Below are 25,975 nucleotides of genomic sequence, written 5' to 3'. Positions count from 1 at the left end.
CTTGTTGAACTCACTTATCAGATCTACTCTGTGTTTGTGTGTGTGTGTGTGTGTATGTGATATCCAGAGGCATCTTTGTTTTTTCTCCTCTCCTCTCCTCTCCTCTCTTCTCCTCTCTTCTCTTCTCTCTTCTCTTCTCTTCTTTTTCTTTTTCTTTTTCTTTTTTTGAAATCCATTAGTCTTTCTAATATATCTTGGTATTGGTTTTTCTGGGTTGATTTCCCAGGTACTTTGTGTGCTCTTTCATTATTTTAAGTCTTTTAGTTTCAGGACTTTTTTCCCTTTAATTATTATCTCTATTGTCACTTTAATTCTAATAATTTTCACCTCCGTTTCTTTTTGATTGAAATTTTAGTTCTTTGCACTTTCTGTATCTCTTAAGCATTATCTGTTGTGTCATGTGATTGTTCTTGGTTAGGTTTCCTTTCTGAAATATTTTAAAATTTTATTTCAGAATTCTTTCCTGACTTCTAACACCTCATTACTGAGTTTTTCTAGTTCTGATTTATAATGTTCTTTCACATTTTCTTTCATCCTCTAGGATATAATTTTTACCTGTTCTGTTGGTGTGGCTTTTTGGTAGTCTTTTAACGCATCATTCTGCGCATTATGTCTTATGGCATAGAATTTGACCCCAGTCCTTTTATGTTGTTCATTTTATAATAGATTTTCCTGAACTTTTATGCGTGAGGGGTGGGTCAGGATAGCTTTTCTAGTTTTGCCACTCTAGACCCCCTGTTTCTGGTTGTTGTTATTTTTTAATAAGTTGATTGATTGATTGGCTGTGTTGGGTCTTCGTTGCTGCACATGGGCTTTCTCTAGTTGCGGCACACGGGCTTTCTCTAGTTGCAGCGAGCAGGAGCTGCTGTTCATTGGTGCATGGGCTCCTCATTGCTGTTGCTTCTCTTATTGCAGAGCACAGGCTTTAGGTATGCAAGCTTCAGTAATTGCAGCACACAGGCTCAATAGTTGTGGCTCATGGGCTCTAGAGCACAGGCTCAGTAGTGGTGGCACACAGGCTTAGTTGCTCTGTGGCATGTGGGATCTTCCTGGAGCAGGGATCAAATCCATGTCCCCTGCATTGGCAGGCAAATTCTTAACCACCGCACCACCTAGGAAGTCCCTGTTTTTGTTTGTTTTTCCCTGTTTTTTTAAAGTGATTAAATATATATATGAATATATATATATGACATCTTCTTTTCTGAGATCTGGCTCTGTTTCACTAATCCAGTTTCATCTGGATCCTCTCTTTACTTTGCCACAGTTGCACCTGTCTTGAATCACTTGGAATTCTCCCAGAAATTTTTTTTCAGTTACAGGGCTTTTTCCAAGAGGGAGGACTTCAGCCCCTTGCTTTTAAGTCTACTCTCATCATATCTTACAATGTTAGCATGTGCAAAAGATCCCTTCCATTTGCAGCCATTCTCAAATTGCCTTTCTAAACTCTAGCTGAATTCATGACTTGGGGTTCTCCTCCCCTCAAGTGCTTCAGTTACCCAGTTACTTCTGACCTTCTGTTTCCTTCTGCAGATATGCTGAGACCATATGAGTCCTATATATAGTTGGTGATTTAACCAGATATCCTTCTTGTATTTGATAATTCATGGGGTTACCTTGGCACCCAGTTTGGTAGATTTTGTCCCTGGGATTTTGGTTTGGCTGTCCTGGTAATTTTTTTTTTGGTGGGGTGGAAGGTTCTAGGAGATTAAAAAGTTCATTGAGAGGTTTTTTTGTTTTGGTTTGGTTTTGGTTTTGGGGGGGGTTTGTTGTTGTTGTTGTTATTGCTGTTTTGTTTTTTGGCCATGTGGGATCTTATCCCCGACCAGGGATTGAACCCACACTCCCTGCATTGGAAGCACAGAGTCTTAACCACTAGACTGCCGGGGAAGTCCCGTCTGAGAGGTTTTATTCAAGAGAATGGTAACACAGGTTTGCATTAAAAAAAAAAAAAAAAAGAATGCTCTGGTGCATTGTGGAAAACTGATTCAGTGCATAGAAGGAGACTAGTTAGGCGACTAGTAGTGATGCAGGTAACATGATGGTGGCTTAATCTAGGATAGTGGCAATAAATCTAGAAGGTTTTGGTCCTGTTTTGGTGACTTGTTGGATGTCAAAGAATTGAGTGAGTAGACATGGATGATCTCCCAGGATCTTCCTGCAGCTGTTTGGATGGTTGCACGGTTTCCTAATATTGCGAATATTCATGGCAGCATAGGTGGTGTTTGGGGTGGGAGGGAGATGGGGGAGCAGGTGTGATATTTATAAGCAGCTGAGTTTGAGGTCTTGCAGTGATCTGTCCTCTACCCATCAATATACACACGTGCACACATATTTTTATTCTTCAGCAAGCCTTTTCCTGACTCTCTGATCATGTCTCCCTCTGATACAGAACTTTATTATTTACTTTCCTATCTTAACATTTAACACATTTGTATTACTGCTTATTATTACCATCTTTTCCCCTAGACCAGCTGCTGGAAAACTTTTTCTTAAAAGGACAGACTAGTAAATATTGTAGGCTTTCTGGGGCAAGAGACAAAAATGAAGGTATTATGTAGACACTTAATGTCATTTATAATGTAACCACCTAAAAATGTACAAACAATTCCTATGGAGCCCTGCAAAAAATGGACAGCTTGACAGAACTGGCCCACAGGCTGCAGTTTGCTGACCACTGTACTAGATTGTAATTGCTATGCTTGCCTCCTAGTTCCAGGCATATTGCCTGGAGCATGTTGGTTGAATTTAGCAAATCTTTGTCGAATGAGTGAATATTGTACTTACAGATTTGAAGCCCAGGCAAGAGAGCTGAATAAAGATAGATAGTTGGGAGTGGTCTTCAAACAGTAGTTGAAGACATGAGAGTAGATGAGATCACATGAGAAGAATGTAAGAGAGGAGAGGCCCTAAGATGAAGGCTTTTTCTATAACTTAAGCAGAGAGGAGAGTAAGTGATGACTGACTCAAAGGTACTTGTATTATAGGTGGTAATCAGTACCTGTTGCTAACTGACCTAAGCCATTTGGCCATTTACACTCATAGGTTCTTTTGGATGAATAGGAGGCCTTTAACTATGTAGATTGGTGAGGGTAATTGGTAGTTTTCCTTAGAAATTTTACTACCAGTGAGTTGTATTATTTTTTCCTTTTCTTTTTTCTTTTTCTTTTTTAAAAAAATTAATTTATTTATTGGCTGCATTGGGTCTTTGTTACTGTGCATGGGCTTTCTCTAGTTGTGGCAGGCGAGGGCTACTCTTCATTGTGCTGTGCAGGCTTCTTATTGCGATGGCTTCTCTTGTTGCGGAGCACAGGCTCTAGGTGCATGGGATTCAGTAGTTGAGGCACGTGGGCTCAATAGTTGTGGCACGCGCATGGGCTTAGTTGCTCCGCAGCATGTGGGATCTTCCCAGGCCAGGGCTCGAACCCCTGTCCCCTGCATTGGCAGGCGGATTCTTAACCACTGTGCCACCAGGGAAGTCCCCTTTTTCCTTCCTTCCTTCCTTCCTTCCTTCCTTCCTTCCTTCCTTCCTTCCTTTCCCTTTCTTTCTTTCTTTCGTTCTTTCTTTCTTTCGTTCTCTCTCTCTCTCTCTTTCTCTCTCTCCCTCTCTCTCTCTTTCTTTCTTTCTTTTTCTTTTTGGCTGCACAGATCTTAGTTCCCTGAACGGGGATTGAACCCAGGCCCTCTGCAGAGAAAACACCAAGTCCTAACCACTGGACCACCAGGGAATTCCCAGTGAGTTATATTATAATAAAATAATAAAACAAGCCTTAAACAGAATCTGCTACTTATACAAACATGTGTTAGCAAGCAGCCACAAAAAGTCATATAGCTTGTTTTATGGGTTTAGCTCTTTTAGACTCTAAAATACCACCTTGCAATAAAGCTTCAACCCTAAGCAGATACCAGAAAGATCTGACTAGGATTAGGGGACAGAATCCTCCAAGATGGGGTGGGACGGAACACAGGATGAAAAGGAAGCTTAGACTCAGAAACTTCTCTGAAGACAGATTGCAGGGCTTGTCAGATTTTTAAACCGCAAATAGGTAAGAATCAAGACACTTGTACAGTATTTCTAGTTAATCCGTATATCTTGAACAATTCCAGTTCAGCAATAAAAAATTATTTCCAACATCTCTTATGCTAATTAACAAACACGTGTCTAAATCCAGATGTTGATATTCAAAACACTTACTAATTGGAAACTAACTCCTGATTTGGGTACTTCACATGCTAACTAACCCCTTCTGAAGTGTGGATTCCTAATTTAGAGTACTTCAGAAGTTAACTCACCACTTCTATCCATACTAAAGTAGTACTTTAATGGAAATTGCAGTGTAGCAGTAACTTGATCATATTTTGGAAGGGAGAGGCTGCCTGGGTCTTTTTTGTTGTGTACTATCTTATAACAATTTATGAACAGTTAGCTGTAGTAGTTATTGCAGTGAAAATACTTTTCTTCTCAGTTCTAGTAACAATTGGATTAGATGGAGTTTTTTTGTTTGTTTTGTTTGGTTTTGTTTTTTAATTTATTTGGTTTCACCAGGTCTTAGTTGTGGTAGGTGGGCTTCTTAGTTGCAGCTCACTGGCTCCTTAGTTGTGACCTGTAAACTGTTAGTTGCAACATGCATGTGGTATCTAGTTCCATGACCAGGGATCGAACCAGGGCCCCCTGCATTGGGAGCTCAGAGTCCTAACCGCTGCGCCACCAGGGAAGTCCCGGATTAGATGTTTATACAGGCAAATTTTGACAATTGGTACAGTTCTAATCTTCAGATGAATAAAGACAGCTTTCTTTACAGAGTGATCAAGTAACACTTCATTAATATTGGTATCTAATTGCTCAATATTTATTATAGTTTGTATGATTAATTTTATACATAAAGCATTCTCTGTATTAATAGTGTTGAAGCCTAAATGCAGAAACGTAGTAAATATAAAATTAGATTCAGGGCTCTTTCTTTGTGCTGTTGACCCTATTAGTGATAGTTTTATGAGTACATCATTCCATCACATTAAATAAATGTTACTAATTTGAATTTTGTTTGGCAGTTTTGTTTACATTTAATATACATCCATATTTAAGCATGAGTTTATATCTAGAGTAATATTTCAATATATTTAACTAAGTTTTTAATTTGGGTTCCGTGGGATTTTTTTTTCATACAAAGAGATTAATTTATCACTGCAGTTTAAGAAAACTTGACAGAGATACCATAACAAAAGAATCATTAAATAAAACAATAGCATACTGCACCTAGCAGTATATTAAAATAATATACCATGACATTAGCCTTTATTCCAAAAATGTAACCATTTACCATATTTGTATGTGTAATAAAGTAATCCATTATATCACTATGTCAAGGGAAGAAGAGATATCTAGTCATTTCAGTAATTCCTGTTGACATTCCTGATAGAGCCTCTTAGTAAACTTAGAAGGGTACTCCTTTATCTTTTGATACAAAATATCTATCCCAAGTTTATTTTCATTTTAATGTGATTTTAAGGCGGTGACGGATGAGTCATTTACTTTTTTTAAACATGAATCATTTGAGATAGCATACATTAGTTGCAAGCATCAAAAATCAACTCTGGCTGACTTGAGAGCAAAACCATAATTTATTGGAAGAATATGAGGTAGTTCATAGAATGAGTAGGGACACCAGATAACCAGGAATACAGCACGTTCAGGATGTAGGCATGGCTCACTACCTTGTCAGACACTTCCTTTGGAAATTAATGTGTGTGTGTGTGTGTGTGTGTGTGTGTGTGTGTGTGTGTGTGTGTTTCTTTCCATTTAGCTCTAGGTTTAGAGTTATTGAGAGTTCTGTTGGCAGAGTTTGAGTTCATGCCCTATATTTGCTAGAAGAGAGTGAGATGCTTTCATAGGTGGTTCCATCAAGACTGTACACAATGGGGAGTATATAATTCCCCATAGAAACCTGGTGCAGTTAGGAAAGGGGAGTGGATCCTAGGCAGTCAAGCTCTATCTCTCCCTCCCCACAGAACTAACCAACAGATGGCCAGTAAGATAGACAGGAGTTTTGGCATTGTAACCTCCCGTAGTTCATCATTCAAAGTCTAAAACATTAATCCTTAATCTTTAAGAATAAAATCTTCAAAAAATTTCAATCTTAAATGCCAGAGACCTCAATTTTATACTAGCAGTATCAATATTTAGATACTTAAGAAATTTTTGTTTTTCTTTTCAGACAATGCGAAGACACAGAAATGAAGTGACAGTTGAACTGCGAAAGGTAAGAGTGATTTGTGCTTAATAAAAAAGTTAGATTTTTTTCTGATATTAAAATTTTGTATAACTTGAATAATGAAAATACTATGGTAAATTAATAGGCATCCATAAAACTACACAGCATAAAAATATTTCACTAAATAATTTTTAATGGTATACATTTGTAGTAGTTTCCATCTATTGAGATACTAGGTACTGTGTGAAGTACTTTACCACTGTCATTGAAATTCTCACAACATCTGATGAAATTAGATACTCTCGTTTTTTCTTAATATCCTCTTTCTGTGGGCTATGTGCTAGACAGAATTCCTCCACCTTCCTTATGTAAAAGTTATATATCCTTGTTAAAGACACTTTAGAAAAATAAATAGAATAACCTTTATCTTTTCAATTGAATTGCAAATACTGTTAACATTTTTTGAATTACCTTTGTTAAATTGTGTTTTCATGCAAGCACATTTTAAGCAAATTTTAATTACCAATTAAGAAAGTACACATAATAAGTTCTGTCTACATACATGTACATTTAAAAAATAGATTTGAAACTTATTTCTAAATCTTTGTCTTTGATTATATTTTGATCTAATTCACCCCTAAAACTCACATATTAAATTGTCATCTTGAAACTTCAGTTTTAGAGAGAAAGAAGGTCTTGATTCTGACACTCTCTCAGTGAGTCACTGGAATTAAATGGACCTGTGCATGTATTTACTCAATAAGTATTTGTTTAATACCCACTTTATGTCGTGAATTTTTGCTCAGCATCATGTTACACTCCTTGCTATAGTATATAGTTCCTGAGATCCATTCTCCTATACCCCCTCTACCCCAGTTTTTATTAAATTTGAAAAATAATTGTTAATCCCATGTTATTTCAACTCCTTAACTTCATGGATACTTACAAATTAACATCATTGATTTGGCAGTCATATTTTCAGGTTTTTTCAGATCCTTGGGTCATTTGGACCAGAGGAGTGAACTAGGCCTTAGCTTAATAAAATGAGTAAGGTGAGCTCCTTGCCAATCTTAATACTTTGGATTTAGCTTCCTTTTCTTTTTTTTTTTTTTTTTATTTATTTTTTTATTTTTTTGGGGGTACACCAGGTTCAATCAACTGTTTTTATACACATATCCGCATATTCCCTCCCTTCCTTGACGCCCCCCCCTTGAGTCCCCCCCACCCTCCCTGCCCCAGTCCTCTAAGGCATCTTCCATCCTCGAGTTGGACTCCCTTTGTTATACAACTTCCCACTGACTGTTTTACAGTTGGTAGTATATATATGTCTGTGCTACTCTCTCGCTTCTTCTCAGTTTCCCCTTCACCCCCTGCCCCCTCCCATACCTCGAGTTCTCCAGTCCATTATCTGTATCTGCTTCCTTGTTCTTGTCACTGAGTTCATCAGTACCATTTTTAGATTCCGTATATGTGAGTTAGCATACAATATTTGTCCTTCTCTTTCTGACTTACTTCACTGTGTATGACAGATTGTAGTTCTATCCACCTCATTACATATAGCTCCATCTCATCCCTTTTTATAGCTGAGTATAGCTTCCTTTTCTTTTAAACTTTTTATTGACATATAACATACATACAAAAAAATCAACACAGCTTAAGTGTACAGCTTGATGAATTTTCACAAAATGGACACATCTGTGTAATCAGCTCCTAGATCAAGAAAGAAAACACTACCTGTATCCCAAGGCCCCTTCACAGTTATTACTTTCCCCCAAAGGTAACCATTATCCTGATTTCTAACATTATAGATGCTTTTGCCAATTTTGCATATTTTGAACTTTATGTAAATAGAATGGTGTGTGTCCTTTTGTATCTGGTTTTTCATTCATCATGTGAAGGTCGTTCTCTAATAGAGCTGCTAGGAATAAAATTGGAATTAAGTAATTATTCACTTATTGTTATCCCTTAATGTTACACCAGCTCTCCTCAGATATAAACCTTCACTTTCCCTTAACTTTTCATGCTTGGAATACAATTCTGAAACTTTTGTATTGGTCATGGTATGGTTCAGAATTCTCTTCTGTTTTAAACTTTTTAACCCTTCTGATAATTTCTTGCTTGTCAGATTACATCTTTTTTAATACCCACCTTTGTTTCTTTAGAGACCTCTTTCTTATCTCTTCTTTTTTTTCTTTCTGGATAACATTATTTCCTTTCCAATTACTATGATTAATTCCTGAAAAATCATTGTAAGATGATCAAAATGAAATTAACTGAAGAAATCGCAAGCAATTCCTTATTTCACATTTCAGAATTCCCTGAATAAGCAGCAGAAAGTGATCCCTTCGTGAAACACAGCCTAAACTTCAAAGTTGAATTGATTTTGATATAATTCTCCAGAGGTGTGTAGAGCCCTTCAAAAGAAGATTCCTCCACTCTTTACGGTCAGAGTGTCTGTCTCTGATGTCAGCCTTGCTATCTCTCTTGCTCTAATGGGGAGAAAATCACAGCATTGTAATTACTGACATTGAGATTCTTGAAAATACGAGAAAGAGAGCTAGTTTCCAGTTTCTTTTTCTTAGATGAGCTCTACACATTTCTATTAAATGGTAAGCTTCTAAAGTGAAGGCAGTAACCACACTCCCCTGATACATTCCCAATCTCCCCACCCCAGTACTCCTAGGTCTCTCTCCCAGCCCATCCCAAAATGCCTAGTCAATTCCGGACATGTGCAGATGCAGAGAATGGACTGGAGGACATGAGGTTGGGGGGTGCGGGGGGTGAAGGGGAGGCTGGGACAAAGTGAGAGAGTAAGCATAGACACATATATACTACCAACTGTAAAATAGATAGCCAGTGGGAAGTTGCTGTATAACAAAGGGAGATCAACTTGATGATGGATGATGCCTTAGAGGGCCGGGACAGGGAGGGTGGGGGGGAGTCGAGGGAGGGAGGGAATATGGGGATATGTGTATAAATACAGCTGATTGACTTTGGTGTACCTCAAAAACTGGTACAAGAGTGTAAAGCAATTATATTCCAATTAAAAAAAAATTCGGGACATGTAGTTGGTACTCATTAAATGCTAATACTCAAGAATTTAATGGAATTATATCTTAAATTTTTACTTAAATTTAAATCATTTATTGAAGTTTTGAGGAAAACACTTTAGATATAGAGCAGTGCTACTCAGAAGACCTGATCTGTGACAAGTCAGGGAGCTTGTGTCAAAATATTAAATAAGACACTGCTTCCTTTACCACAAAAAACTTTCTGCCTAAATAAATAAATAATGGAACTAAATGGTGTATTTATTTTCACAATTGATTACTAGCCCAAGCTCCTTATCTTGTAGCAAACATGCAACAAATGGTTCAAGGACTTTTAGCCAATGACCATATTTTGAATAACACTGATACTGATCTATAAAAATCGAGGGTGAGAGCTAGTTATTAATATGTAGTGTTTTACTGGCATCACACTCTTTTTGTTTGAACTCTTTGGTTTTCTTTTACATCTTTGATCTCTTGCTTTCTTATTTAATTAGGTCCTTATGCATCAACATTTACAGAGAAGTCTTTATTTCTGTTTTATATCATGTTGTAAACAGAGTTACATAGGAATTAAATAACTTGCCTGAAGTCACACAAAATGGCAGAGCTGAGCTTTTAACCATTATGCTATAATGCCTCTCAATGTAAATGTTTAAGTGAATAATTCCTTATAAAGTGAAAATCAATCCAAAACCCGTCACTGGTATTTATAACTTTGGCACATTGTATTAACTTGATATAATCTTCTCTTGGTTATTGGTCACTCTGATATGCCATAGTACTTTACTGTCATTAGGTCTGTGATCGGGGTAGATTAAGTTCTTACATAAAGAAAAATACCACCAAAATGCTCCTTGGAATTGATCAGATCCAGTACTTGTTTTATGTATTTTTTTTTAAAAAAATTTATTATTTATTTATTGGCTGCATTGTGTCTTTGTTGCTGCACATGGGTTTTCTCTAGTTGTGGAGAACGGGGGCTACTCTTCATTGTGGTGCACAGGCTTCTTGTTGCAGTGGCTTCTCTTGTTGTGGAGCACGGGCTCTAGGCACTTGGGCTTCAGTAGTTGTGGTACGTGGGCTTAGTTGCTCTGCAGCATGTGGGATCTTCCTGAACCAGGGATTGAACCCATGTCCCCTGCATTGGCAGGCAGATTCTTAACCACAGTGCCACTAGGAAGTCCCCCCCAGTACTTGATTTAGTTGTTTGACTTTTTTTTTTTTTTTTTTGGGGGGGGGTACACCAGGTTCAATCATCTGTTTCCATACACACATCCCCATACTCCCTCCTTTCCCCGACCCCCCCTCTCGAGTCCCCCCCACCCTCCCTGCCCCAGTCCTCCAAGGCATCTTCCATCCTCGAGTTGAACTCCCTTTGTTATACAACAACTTCCCACTGACTATTTTACAGTTGGTAGTATATATATGTCTGTGCTACTCTCGCGCTTCGTCTCAGTTTCCCCTTCACCCCCCGCCCCCTCCCATACCTCGAGTTCTCCAGTCCATTCTCTGTATCTGCATCCTTATTCTTGTCACTGAGTTCATCAGTACCATTTTTAGATTCCGTATATGTGAGTTAGCATACAATATTTGTCCTTCTCTTTCTGACTTACTTCACTGTGTATGACAGATTGTAGTTCTATCCACCTCATTACATATAGCTCCATCTCATCCCTTTTTATAGCTGAGTAATATTCCATTGTATATATATGCCACATCTTCTGTATCCATTCATTTGTTGATGGGCATTTTGGTTGCTTCCATGTCCTGGCTATTGTAAATAGTGCTGCAATAAACATTATGGTACAAGTTTCTTTTGGGATTATGGTTTTCTTCGAGTATATGCCCAGTAGTGGGATGACTGGATCATATGGTAGTTCTATTTGTAGTTTTTTAAGGAACCTCCAAATTGTTTTCCATAGTGGCTGTACCAACTTACAGTCCCACCAACAGTGCAGGAGAGTTCCCTTTTCTCCAGTTGTTTGACTTTTTAAGTGAAGTATCTCTTTTTAAAAGTAGCTTAAATTTCCCATATTCACAAGCTAAAGAAGAAAAATCATATGATCATATCAGTTGATGCTGAAAAGCATTTGACACCCATTCCTGATAAAACTTAACCAATTAGACATAGAAGGGAATTACCTGGACTTGATAAACAGCATCTACAAAAAACCCCATAGCTAACATCATACTTAATGGTGAGAGACTAAATGTTTTCCCCTAAGATCTGGGAACAACACAAGGATGTTCGTCCTCACCAGTCTTGTTTAATGTAGTGCTGGAAGTTCCTTGCAAGTGCTGTAAGTCAAGAAAAAGAAAAGACATAATTTGTAATAGCAGAAATAAAACTGTCCCTATTTCTAGATGACATGATTATCTATGTAAAAAATGCAGAAGAATCTACAAAATAGTTTCTAGAACTAACAAGTGAGTTTAGCAGTGTCACAGAACACAGGATCACACATAAAAGTCAGTCACTTATATATGCTAACAACGAGCTTGCAGAAGCCGAAATGAAAAGCACAATACCATTTATAATCACTCCAAAAAACATAAAATATCTTGATATACATTAACAAAACATGTATAGGATCTGTATGCTGAATATTATAAAATGCTGATGAAAGAAATCAAATGAGACTTAAGTAAATGGAGAGGCATATACTGTGGTCATTGACTGAGTAAAGATGCTTATTCTCAGATTTATCGGTTGTTATCAAAATCTCTCCAAGGTTTTTTGTAGACATAATCAAACTTTAATGTAAAATGTACATGGGAACGCATAGGCTCCAGAGGAGCTAAAATAATCCTGATAAAGAATAAAGCAGGAGCAGTTGCTCTACCCAGTAGTAAAGCTAATGGAATAGGCACAGTAGTGGACACTGTGGTATTGGCAGAAGGATAGACATACAAATCAATGGAACAGAAGATAGAACCCAGAAGATAAACCCATGCAAAATACCTGGCAGAAGTGCAAAACTAATTTAATGGAGGAAGGATAGCCTTTTTAACAAATGGTACAGAACTAGAACAACTGGACATCTATAGGCAAAAAAAATAAAGAAAAGAAAGAGAAGAAAGGAAAAAAAAAGAACCTCAACTTAAATCTCACACTTTATGCAACACAAAATGTATCCTAGATGTAAATGTAAAGCATAAAACTTTTTTAAAATTATCTCTGTCCACCAATGACATGATCTTTAATCAGTCAGTCAGTTAATTAATTTTGGCTACACTGGATCTTCTTTGTGGCACGTAGGCTTCTCTAGTTGTGGCTCATGTGCATCTCTAGTTGTGGCACGCAGGCTTCATTGTGTGGTATATGGGATCTTAGTTCCCCAACCAGGGATCAAACCCAGGGCCCCTGCTTTGATCACTGGACCACCAGGGAAGTCCCAAAAGCATAAAACTTTTAGGGGGAGAAAATGGAGGAAAATCATCAGGATCCAGAACCAGGCAAAGAGTTCTTGTACTTCACCACAAAATCATAATCCGTAAAAGGAAATTTGGACTTTTAACTAATTAAAAATTTTTGCTCTGTGAAAGCCCATGTGAATAGGTTGCAAATACAAGTTAGAGACTGGAAGAAAACCACATATCCATTGCAGGCCTGGTATATAGCATATAATGAACTCTTAAAGCTCAACAGTAAAAAAAAAAACCCGGAACAATCCAGTTAGAAAATGGGCAAAAGATGTGAAGAGACATTTCATTGAAGGCGATATACCAACGGCAATCATGGTGATGGTGATGATTAATGCCTCATTAGCCGTCAAGGAAATATGGATTAAAACCAACTAAAAGCATGTATCAGAATGGCTAGAGTAAAAAAATAGTGATAACATCAGATTCTGGTGAGGATACAGAGAAACTGGATCACTCATACAACATTGCTGGTGGGACTGTAAAGTGGTACAGTCACTCTGGAACACATGCAAACTACTGATAGAAGCAACAGCTTGTATGAATTTCCAGGGAATTATGGTGGGCAAAAAAAACAAAACAAAACACCCATCACAGAAAGATTATATACTATATGATTCCATTTACAGAATATTTTTTAAATGATGAAATTTTGGAAATGGAGGACATATAAGTGGTTATTGGGGATTAGTGGGGGCAGGGAAGTGAGAGGGAGGTGGTTTGCCTATGAAAAAGCAACAGGGGGGCATTTTCTGGTTTTGGAATTATTCAGTATCTTGACTATAATGGTGGATACAAGAACACACACAGGTGATAAAATTGTATAGGACTAAATACACATAAACACAAATACAATGAATGCGAGTAAGACAAATTCTGAATAAAATCAGTGGATTGTATCAATGTCAATATCCTGGTTGTGATGTTTTACTATAGTTCTGCAAAATGTTACCATTGGGGAAACCTGGGTAAAGTGTAGGAGGGATTTCTGCATTATTTCTTACAAGTGCATGCAGATTTACAATCAACTCAACAAAAGTTTTAATTAAAAAAACCCCTGAATTGGTAAATTAAAATCCATTTGAAAAGAAGAAAAGCAGTCATTTCATAAGATCAGTTAAGTGATTCTGCAGGAAAAACAATTTGCGTTAGGTGGTCAGATTTTTACCTGATTGATGAACAGGTAATGTTTTTGTTTTTCCAATTTTCAGTTGAAGTATAACACACTGAGCAGAGTGCCCAAAATGTAAACATAACATATAAAACTCATGGGTGAAAATTCATGTAACCACCCAGCAGTAGTGTCATTTCATAAATGTTAATATTGAGGGGAAGATCTATCTTGTGAGCATTTTTTTCTACATCTTTAGAAGCATTTAGATGCAACCAGAGTTGGACTACATCTTTAAAAAGGCAAGCAGTAGAATATATTTAAGAAACAGTCTCTGTAGCGACGACAGTCTCTAGCTCTGTAGTCTGCGAGTTCAAATGTTAACTGATATTTCCCAAGTATACGACTTAATTTAGCCAGATTCTCTGTCTCCTTTTATTCATCTGTAAAATAAAGATTTAAGTTTTACTGGAACTATCACTAGATAAAGTTTTAAAACAGTGATGGTATTGCTGGGTTAAAACAAATTTAATTACTTATTCAAGTTTGAAGTGTGGCTGGTAAATTATCTATCCTTTTCATAACATGTATAAGAAGTGACTGTTGACTTGTTCCACATATTTAGGTATAGTAATTGCAAGCCACTTTTTCAAGATGGAATGAAAAAGAATTTATATAGAGATTAATAACATAGAATTTGTTAACTCAAAAAATATTAGGTTGAGTCATAAGAAATTGCCCATAATTAATCTTTTTGATCTACAAAGTGGCAATTCCATGTGGTTCAACCAAATGTCAGAAAACAGAAGATTAAAAAAGTATTAAATACATACATGGGATAATAGATTAATAATGGATTTCTAAAGGAACTTTGAAATGGATCTAATCTCTGTGTATGTGTTTGGAGATAAAGTGTAGAAACTAGGCCAGTTTCCATATCCTCTGAGCTCCCTTCCCACTTGACAAAAGAGAACGTATCTTTTATAGATGATGCACTTACTATAGTACAGTCTGTAAGAGGGTAAAAATCTCTAGGTGACAAGCAAAAGGACAGTTTAAGTGATTGGTTTTGGTGATGATTCCTTTAATGATTAATCACATCACCAGAAACCTGCCCTGAGATTGATTATCTTAACTTGGGTCATACATATTTTTTGTTAAGAGTGAAGTGTGACTTTCATGCCCTAGGATGCCCAAAATGGACTATGTTAGGATGTTTTCAACTCAAATACGAAGGTTGTTACTTAATTTTTGATAAAAGAAACAACTTACTAAGAAGCCATAATAATACTAAATTTGTGTATGCCCAAATATATATAAGCCAGAATGAACAAAATTTCAAGGAGAAATTTGTCAGAGACATAATAATTGTGGGGGAACTTCTGTCAACAATAAACATACTGATTAATAGGAGATAGAAAGGTAAATAATTTGCAAGTATTATCTCATAAACACATATAAAATCCCATGCTTATTTGAAAATTGGTTTTGTGATAGTATAAAGCCATAGTTGCTACACTGTGCAGTAAGGTACCGTGGGCCCCCATAGTGAATCCAAGAAACTCCTTGGGATATTCTAAATTTTTGTGGGAAACACAGTGACACCTAACATTTCAGATACCACAGAATCATTAGATCTTGAAATAGTTCACAGTGTAAACATTAGATTGCGTTGTGCTTTTTTTTTGTTTTTTTGGCTGCATTGGGTCTTCATTGCTGTGTGTGGGCTTTTCTCTAGCTGCAGCAAGAGGGGGCTATTCATTGTTGCAGTGCACAGGCTTCTCATTGCAGTGGCTTCTCTTGTTGCAGAGCGTGGGCTCTAAGTGCGTGGGCTTCAGTAGTTGTGGTGTTTGGGCTCAGTAGTTGTGGCTTGAGGGCTCTAGAGCACAGGCTCAGTAGCTGTGGCGAACGGGCTTAGTTGCTCCGAGGCACGTGGGATCTTCCTGGACCAGGGATCGACCTTTGTCCCCTGCATTGGCAGGCAGGTTCTCAACCACTGTGCCACCAGGGAAGTCCATGCACTATGTTTTTTCAATCACATATTTTGTCTGAGTGAAATAAAATTATGTTAACTTCTGTGTCGTCCCCCCCCCCCTGCAAATTACTGTTTAAGTTCTTTGGACCTAACTACCTCATAAAGGAAACTGTTGGGTACTTCCTTTGGCCTACACAGTGGACTGAGAAAGTTTGGGAAATTCTGGTATAAAGCAAATGTCAGCTAATTTCAGTACAGCCTTTGTACAAACTTTGTCCTCTGATCACAATACAATTAAATGAGAAATCAGTGAATGAGATAATTGCAAAAACCTCATAATTGTGGGGGAAAAGTAAGCACTTTTAAATACCTTGGGCATCAGGAAATCCTACTGGAAATTAGTTAATACCAAGGTATGAACAATAGGAAAGTGCTACATGTCAGAACCTGTGGAGTACAGTTGAAGTGTTAGTTTACAAGAGCAATTAAAGCAAGTAGAGAAAAAAAGGAATTTAAAAGGCATGTTAAACATATGTAGCATTATTTTTAAGAATATTAGTACATCGCTCAGTTTTTACTGCATGATAAACCACTCCAAAACTAAGTGGCTTAACACAATAGCCATTTTATTCAGCTAACAATTCGGTGGGTTGGCAGAGTGATTGTTCTGATCTGGGCCAGTTCACCTGATCTCTGCTGGGCTCCTTCACTCACCACTGGTCAGCTGGTAGATTAGCTGGTGACTAGATGACCTAAGATGGTCTCACACAAGTTTCTGGCTGTTGGCTGAGACCTTGGCTGTCTTCCACATAGCCCTCATCCCCCAACAGGCTAGCTCAGAGTTGTTCACGTGGTGGTTCTAGAATTGTAAAAGCAGCGGACATGCTTGGATGTGTAGGAACTTTTCAAGTCCATTTACCTAATTCAAGTCCGTTGCCAAAACAAGTCACATAGCCACACCTGGAATAAGTACAGGACCAGATTATCCAGAGGCATAGATAAGGGAAGGGAAATTATAACCATTTTTTTTAAATAACCACAATTTGAATATGAGCAATTATATGCCAGTTAATTTGAAAACTTAGGTGAAATGGACAGTTTCCTAGTGGAAAAAAATTAAAGACGTGAATAGATTTTTTAAAAATTTTTAAAAATTAGATCAGTAGCTAAAAACTTAACCTCTTACCCCCCGGAAAAGAAAAGGTACTTACAGATAGAACTCCAGCAAACATGCAAGGAATAGACAGTTTCAGCCTTATTCAGTGATTTCAGAGAAAGTAGAGGGAACTTTTCCCAACTCATTTAATTAGGCTAACAAACCATGACACCAAGAACCAGACCAAGACAGCATGAGAAAAGATGCATGTAAGCCAGTTTCACTTATGAACATAGGTGAAAAAAGTCCTAAAATATTAGTAAATTGAATCCAGTACTGAATCCAGTACTGAATCCATACACACACACACACACACACCACACACACACAGACACACACATATTTTTTAATTCTAAGAAAGGTTTATCAGGATTTACAATGTTATAAGTTAAGCAGTACAAGGTTCTAAGTTTAACATTAGGAAATCAATTAGTTTACCACATTTATAGATGAAAGGGGAAAATTATATGTCCATTTCAATAGGTACAAAAAAAGCAAAGCTTATAAAATCAAGCACCTGTTTGTAGCTTAAAAAGATAAAAATAATTAGCAAATTAGGATTAGAAAGGAGCTTCCTTATAGCAAACATAATATATAATGATAAAATGCTGTCCTCAGATTGGGCATCTTTGTATAGAGGAGGCTTTAGTTGTATTTATGCTTTGTATTGCTTTTATGCCTGAAATACCTGGGAGAGTAAGAGGAATGGGGGGGGGGGAGTAAGATCCCTAAAAGGCCTTTAGAAGCTTAATTATTCAGGCTCTGGAAAAGTTAAAGGATGCAGAGAATGAAAACAGAATGGAATCAGGGTTAGAATAATTTTTGTCTTGTTTATCTCTTGAGAGATCAACTTTGTTGAAACTTTATAAATGGATTAAATTGAGATGTTAAAAATTACCATATAATAGAGTTTAAGATTGTTATAAATCACAAAGTATAAAGCATAGATTTTTTTTAAAATTTGGAAACAATTTCAAACTTGCAGTTTGAAATTCAGAGTTGTAAGAATAGTACCAAAAAAGTACACCTTTCAGTTAGCACCCAGCTTCCTTGATTCTTAGCATTTTCCCATATGTGCCTTATTCTCACTTTCTCTCTGATATGTATATAGTGGCATGGTGCCCCCTTATACCCTTAATACATCAGTTCATACACTTTCCAGTATAACCACAATGTGTTTGTCAAGTTCACATAGATAAATTTCTACTATCTAATCCTTAGACCCCCACTCATAGTTTGCTAGTTTTTCCCGATAGTCCTTTATAAACCCAAGATCCAGTCTAGAATTAGACATTGCACTTAGTTGTCATGTTTCTTAAGTCTCCTTAGATCCAGTAGTTCTTCAGTCTTTTATCTTTCATGGCTGTGTATTTGAAGAGTATAGACTGGTTTCTTAGTAGAATGGCAGATTTGGGTTTGTCTGACTTTTCCCGGGTGGTTGTTACTGCTACTGTTACTACTGTTACTACTATTATTATTATTTTGGTCAGGACTACCACCAAGGTGATACTGTTTTCTCAGTATGTCAGACCAGAAGGCGCACCATGTTGATTTTTCCTATACCTTTATCCAGTTATATTTGAATTAAAAAAAATTTTATAGGCGTGTAGTTGATTTACAACGTTGTGTTAGTTTCAGGTGTACAACAAAGTGAATCAACTGTACATATACATATATCCATTCTCTTCTAGATTATTTTCCTGTATAGGCTATTACAGAGTACTGAGTAGAGTTCCCTGTACTATACAAATTTTTCCTTTACTCTTGATGGAAACCTTTGCCACTTGGTCGAGATGCTGTCTGTGAAATTTTTCCTCTATAAATTAATAAGTATTTTGTGGGGGGCCACTTGGGACTATAAAATATCAATGCATGTATTTTCATATTTGTGAGTTGCATTAATTTTACAATAATGTAGAATTAATTTTTTGAGTAGTTACTAAAGAAGTATGCTGTGATATAATTTGAAGTTGGTAATCTCTTAAGGATTAGCATATACATAAGCATCTGTTTAAACATGCTTACTTATACATAGCACGAAAGTAGATACCATGCAGACAAGCCAGTAAGCTTCAGATGTCTGTTTTTAGTTTTAATTTTATATTTGATCTGAATTTCAGCATCAATATCAATGCCTCATCAATAGCTTTCTGCTGTAATCAAACACTTCTGTAAATATTGAAGACTAGAAGGTAAAGCCTTGAAATTTTAAATTGAAAAGAATCTCAGATATCATTTAGTCATTTAATTTAGTTTGACTTAATTCTGTAGACAAACTAAAAACTTAGAGAAAATTGTAGTTTAACCAAAGTTATATATTATGTAAAATGGCACAGGTTGCCATTACAAATAATTGAAATCCCATAAAATGTAGAAATATTTTTGCTAGTAGAGAATTTCTGTTATAAAAGCCAGATAGGGGACTTCCCTGGTGGCCCAGTAGTTAAGACTTTGCGCTTCCATTGCAGGCGGTATGGGTTTAGTCCCTGATTGGGGAACTAAGATCCCACATGCTGAGTGGCGTGGCCAAGAAAAGGAAAAGAAAAATAAAAGTGAAGATGATTTTAAAAAAAGAGAAAGAAAAAGAAAAGAAAAGCCAGATAGCAAGAGTTTAAATCTGAGATGATAGCAATTAGATGGCATTTATGCTAATGAATTCCTCTTCCCCCCACTCCCAACAAACATACCACCCTTAACATTGAGCAATAAACTCTTTCTCATTAAGCTGACTTCTTAATAAATTGCTTCAGGCAACCATTAGTAGTAAGTTGATGAAAGCTAGCATACCAGTTGAAATATATTTGCTAGACTTTTATAATAATAATAATAATGTAAATTTTAAAATGTAAATCTTCACTGCAGATTAGGAGGCATAGTATTGGTCAAAACAGTTGGTGCTTAATAAAGTGTGTGTGTGTATGTGTGTGTGTGTGTGTGTGTGTGTGTATGAATGCTGGCCTTTAAACAAGTTAATTTTGTTACCAGATCCAGAATGTGGCCTGTCATGGGTTTGCAGTATACACATTTAATTGATATTATCCTATTGGAGATTTAGTGTTTGTTTCACAGTTGCCTGATAAAGTTGAAATAATTTTAATGGATTTTTCATTAACAGCAGCCTTCATGACTTCTTAGCTATTTATTGGTTGTCTTTCAGAACAAAAGAGATGAACACTTACTGAAAAAAAGAAATGTTCCCCAAGAAGAAAGTTTAGAAGATTCAGATGTTGATGCTGATTTTAAAGCAGTAAGTTATTCTTATAAGGTGTTTGAAAAATAATTTTTATAATAACCAGAGAACTGCATTCTCAATCTAAGACCAGTTTTACAATGATAATTAAGGTATATTAACTCTTAACTTTAGTAAATAGATTACTTAATAAAAGTAATTTTGCTATTAAACTCTTTGCTGAACTATCTTTTTTTCTTTTTAAGCAAAATGTAACACTAGAAGCTATATTGCAGGTATGTTATTAATTTAATATTCTCATTTTGAAGTATTTTGAAATTGAATTTCTTTTTAATTTCTGAAATTTACATTTGGTATTGCAGAATGCCACAAGTGATAACCCAGTGGTCCAGTTGAGTGCTGTCCAGGCTGCAAGGTAAGTACTAATTTGTCTAGAAAGAGAATTATGTAACACCTAGGGTGTCCTAGCTGATAGTCTAGGAGTAGTACATTGTTATTTCTATTAATAGTTTGAAAATATAGCAGTTAATTTCTTATATTTCTATTTCTAGAAAGCTATTATCCAGTGACAGAAATCCACCAATTGATGACCTGATAAAATCTGGGATTTTACCAATTCTAGTGAAATGTCTAGAAAGGGATGATAAGTAAGTATGGATTTGACTCCCTGTTCACTTTTTTCAGCTAACTGAAAATTTGTGATTATTATTTCACCAATGGGTTCCATGTGGTTTTGCATTTATCACATTTTTCATTTGTCATGTATTTTAATGTAATTTTCTTATTCTGTGATCACATTCAGCAGACCTAAAGTGCTTCTCTTTTTAGTTTTTGAAGTGTGTGTATTTTCTAGGAAAATTTTAGCTTCTGTTTATTGTCTGTTCTAACTTATCTCAAATATTTATAGTCTTTGTTAGTTGGTCTTTTTAAAGTAATATTTTAAAACAACCCAAATAGAGTTTGAGTCACTCTTTGCTTATGAGTCTATATATAGATTAACCTCATGACTTGAGTCAACATGAATGGTTTCCAGAACTCAGTAGCTCTTTCTTACCCTGGGAATATTCCAGCTGATCCACTGATACTCTGAGAAGTCTTTAACAGAACTCCAGCCATGATTAGTTGTCTATCCTCATGGTTTTTATTTGTGGTAAAGATAAGAGAGCAGATTGTAATTTTCCAGAATAGGAAGGGAAAAACACCACTTGGTATCTTTTGAGGTACTGGCCCCATTTCTTGGTGTGCTATATCTTAAACCTCATCACTTTGAGTTAACTGGGGAGAATGTTAAGTTTCAACTCCACCATACATTGAAACAAATGCTAATTTTACATTTAAGGGGCATTTAGACATGGGATACTTTTGCTAAATATTGTCTGAGATTTTCAGGAGACTAGATTAAAATAGTGGTATATAAATGTTTCCACTAATGCTTTTTATTACTTAAAAATATTTCCTTCTGCTTCCATTATGTGCCACAACAATCCCTGCAAAAGCCCTTAACACTTTTTTAATACTATCGTATATATTTTCCATGACAAGATTTAAGTAAAAATAAGTTTTATTTCAGTTGTTTAAAAAAATTTCTATTTACCTCTACTTTTTTAAAGCCCTCATTTTGTCCTTGATCTGCTTTTCTTTCCTCCTTCTTCTCCTTCTCCTTTTCTTCCTCTCCCTTTTTTTTACATTTTGGTCTTTGACATGGGCCTGTTTATGTAGGTGTATCTGTGAAATATAGTGTATGTACAGAAGAGTTTGCTAAAATATATGCAGACCTATGTAACTATCACCCAAAGTAAAAATAGAAAATTGTCAGTGGTTTTGATCTGACTTGACTTGATGGATTTGTCATGGGAAATTGTGTCATAATATAAAAGACCCATAGGCTTTGGAGCCAAGTGACGTTGGTTTAAATCCAAGGTTTGTTGCTGACCAAAACCCAAGTAGCATTTTGAGCCTCAGCTGCCTCATCTATAAAAGTTAGGTGGTTGTGAGGAATGAAAATAATATATACAAAACACTACACAACATCAAGCTTATAATAAATGTTCATTTATTGTTTACTTATTGTATTCATTTTTTCTCTATCTTCTCTTTTTTCAAATGACATCTTAGAAGACTTTCTCTGGCTTTGTAATTGTATTTTTTACATCTTTCTGTTTTCTCATTTAAGGCCCTCGTTGTCAGTATTTTGACAAACCACCTAGCCTAGTTTAATAACCCTTTCTTCTAGTCTGGGACAACATAAACTCTCATCATCTTTGATCTTATCATCCCTTTATTTCTCCTTAGCCTCGGTAGTCTCTTATCACTTGCCTTTTGCCAAAGTTCATCATGCAGTTCTTGTCTGCTACTTCATATTCTCATCTGTTCCATCTTTTTAACCTCATGACTTACTGTATCGCTGACATTTATTCTCCTTAAAAACCTTTTCCTTCTCTGATCTCTCTAACCTTTTGGTATTAACAACTTCACTCTCTTTCTTTGGTATTTATAGAGTTTCTTCTATGTCCCTAACCTTTGGCTCTCCTTGGTTTTTGCTCACTACCGTCCCCTCCTACCTTAGTATTCTTTTTAAAAGAATTTATGTTTTTCATCTGTCTATCCTAACTTAATGTAGATAATTTCTTTTTTAAAAAAAAAATAAATTTATTTATTTATTTTTGGCTGCATTGGGTCTTCATTGCTGCTCGCAGGCTTTCTCTAGTTGAGGAGAGCGGGGAAATCGTTGTGGTGCACGGACTCTAGGCTTGTAGGCTTCAGTAGTTGTGGCTGGAGGGCTCTAGAGCACAAGCTCAGTAGTTGTGCTGCATGGGTTTAGTTGCTCTGCGGCATGTGGGGTCTTCCCGGACCAGGGCTTGAACCCATGTCCCCTGCGTTGGCAGGTGGATTCTTCACTACTGCGCCACCAGCGAAGTCCCAATGTAGATAATTTCTTACAAGATTTTTCCTACATCAGCCTTTAACCTTTTTTTATCTATTCTGCATGGACTCCAGCAATATTTTCTTTATTTCACTTTTCAGTAACACTTCCTACTTAGTGTGTCTATAAATAAATTCCAAGTTCTGAAGCCTGAGATTTGAGTCCTACTTCCCATACCACACACACAAACTTAGGTAACCTACCCTTCCGGTTTCACCCCATGTTAAATTTTTGTATACCTTCGTGGCTTCAGCTCTCTTGATCTCTTTGTAGTCATCTGTACACATCATGATCATCCCACCCATGATACTTTTATTTGTTTATCCAGTTGTCAGTGCCTTTCTTTCTTTACCCATCTTTGAAAAGCTAGCTCAGTTTTCCCTTTCTTTATGAGGTCTTCCCTCACAATTCTGAATTATAATGATCTCATACTTTCAGCAAAATTGTGTAGCCTTGTAATATCTCCAGTATGTAAAGCAGATTGTGTAGTGGAGTCAGAGCTTTAAGACCTGTCTAGAGGTTGTGGCAGTGATTCAGATGAGATGATGAGGACCTCAGCTGGCACAGTGATATTAAGGATGGTGCTATAAATATAAGAAACACTTAAGAGGTAAATTGATATGACCTATTGATTAGATGTCTGTGGGAGGGGAAGGAGTCAAGGAAAATAATGACTGGCTAAATGTTGCAACTACCAGTGGACAAGAAGTAAGTTTATATTGACTGACTTTGAGAGCAAATGAGACATTCAGGTAGAGATATCCAACAGGCAGTTGGACATAATAAGGTGAAATTTAAGGACAAGGTGAGGGATAAGCATATAATCTGCAGGTCATAAATGTAAATGGTATTTTTCTGTCTAAAGATTTTTTTATTGTTTTTTACAGTCCTTCATTACAGTTTGAAGCTGCGTGGGCATTAACTAATATAGCATCAGGAACTTCTGCGCAGACTCAAGCTGTTGTACAGTCTAGTAAGTAAATTAACTTCCTTACTTGCTGAACCTTTTTTTTTTAATAAAGGGAAGGAAGTGGTGTTTTATTGTAAAGACAGTTTTATCTTGTAACATTTTAAAAATTGTGAGTATTATAAGTTACTTATGATAGTTAATATCTTTCCTATAGCTATCATTGAATAATTTTAATTGTGGTGACTAAAAAGTTAATAAAAGTTTTATCTTTTGGGGTCAAGACTGTTTCCTAATAATAGGATTTAAATTTTCTATTTCTAATGCCTCCAAGGTGCTGATTTACTTATGTCTTTTAACTCATAACATATATTTTTAGAATTTTGCCTGCCTCAAGATGGGCTGTTATTAGTGTGTTGACCCAAACTGTCAAAAGCTCTTTGAAAAAAACTGGATGTTACCAAGTAGTCTTAAAGTGTGGGACACTCAACTGACATCAGGTGGTACTCAAGATGATTGCTGTAAATGATACAGCAATACGTTGCATTGAATCAGGTAGTGAGAATACTATTCTCGTTCACTTTTGTTTTAGATATTTCAGTTATGTCAAAGAGAAGAATTCCAGGTAGATGTTAGTTGTAACAAAAAGAGAACAGATTTTAGACTAGGGCTTTCATTAGAGACTAGTACGTACAATTAATTAGCAGTGTTTTGTTTTCATTTTTAATTTTTTGGTTATCTTTTATGTGTGGTGATTGGTACTGGTATTCTATTTACAGAAGTCATGAATAAAATTAGTTAAAATACAAATGTGAGTCAGTTTAAACCTTCATACATTGCTGGTGGGAATGGAAAATAGTGTAGCCTCTTTGGAAACCAGTTTATTAAATCATAGAGTTACCATATGACCTAGGAGTTCACCTACTACGTGGAACCAAGAGATATGAAAACACGTCCACAGAAAGACTTGTACAGAAGTATTTGTAGCAGCATTACTCATATTATTCATAATAGCCCCCAAATGGAAATAACCCCAGTATCCATTAGCTGATGAGCAGATAAACAAAATGTGGTATACCATTGAATACTATTCAGCAAAATAAAAAAAGAAAATGCAATACTGATACATGCTATAACATGCATAAGCCTCAAAAACATTATTCTGAGTGAAAGAATCCAAACAGAAAACTTCATATCATACAATTTCATTTATATGAAATGTCTAGAATAGGAAAGTCTGTAGAGACAGAAAACAGAGTAAATGGTTGCCTGGGGCTGGGGCAGAGGGTAGTAGACTTTTCTGGGTATCAGATTTCTTTTGGGGGTATAGAAATGTAAAATTAGATTGTGGTGATGACTACACAACTCTGTATAAAGTAGTAAAAACCACTGAATTGTACACTTAAACAGATAAATCATATTGCATGTAAATTATATCTCAATAAAACTATTAAAAGTGTGAGTCAATTTTAATTTGAACATTAAATAAATAATACAGGTATACAATGGATTATTACTCAGCCTTAAAAAGGAATAAAATTGAGTTATTTGTAGTGAGGTGGATGGACCTAGAGTCTGTTATACAGAATGAAGTTAAGTCAGAAAGAGAAAAACAAATACCATATGCTAATGCATATATACAGAATCTAAAAAAATACGGTACTGTTGAAACCAGTGGCAGGGCAAGAATAAAGACACAGATGCAGAGAACGGACTTGAGAACACAGCAGGGAAGGGGAAGCTGGGATGAAGTGAGGGAGTAGCATTGACATATATACACTACCAAATGTAAAATTGATGGCTAGTGGGAAGTTGCTACATAGCACAGGGAGAGCAACTCGATGATTGGTGATCACCTAGAGGGGTGGGATAGGGAGGATGGGAGGGAGGCTTAAGAGGGAGTGGATATAGGGATATATGTATAAATACAGCTGATTCACTTTGTTGTACAGTGGAAACTAGCGTAACATTGTAAAGCAATTTTACTCCAATAAAGATCTGAAGAAAAAATAATGATACAGGTAGTGC

At 36.2% G+C, this 25,975-nt stretch overlaps 1 protein-coding gene across 2 annotated transcripts in view; it reads left to right on the top strand.

The window, feature by feature from the left end:
- KPNA3 (karyopherin subunit alpha 3) overlaps window positions 1–25,975 on the top strand; it is an 89,784-nt gene that overhangs the window by 40,344 nt on the left and 23,465 nt on the right. For both annotated transcript variants that reach the window (XM_057707146.1, XM_057707145.1), the window contains exons 2-7: window positions 6,213–6,257; window positions 20,085–20,174; window positions 20,363–20,392; window positions 20,480–20,532; window positions 20,669–20,764; window positions 23,928–24,013. In XM_057707146.1, the coding sequence (XP_057563129.1) occupies window positions 6,213–6,257; window positions 20,085–20,174; window positions 20,363–20,392; window positions 20,480–20,532; window positions 20,669–20,764; window positions 23,928–24,013 (400 nt within the window). The remainder of the gene's footprint in view (window positions 1–6,212; window positions 6,258–20,084; window positions 20,175–20,362; window positions 20,393–20,479; window positions 20,533–20,668; window positions 20,765–23,927; window positions 24,014–25,975) is intronic.

This window comes from Hippopotamus amphibius, chromosome 14 (genome assembly GCF_030028045.1).
Source record: "Hippopotamus amphibius kiboko isolate mHipAmp2 chromosome 14, mHipAmp2.hap2, whole genome shotgun sequence".
Taxonomy (NCBI): Eukaryota; Metazoa; Chordata; class Mammalia; order Artiodactyla; family Hippopotamidae; genus Hippopotamus; species Hippopotamus amphibius.
Note: the sequence above shows the minus strand (reverse complement) of the source record. Positions and strands in the feature narration are given on the sequence as shown.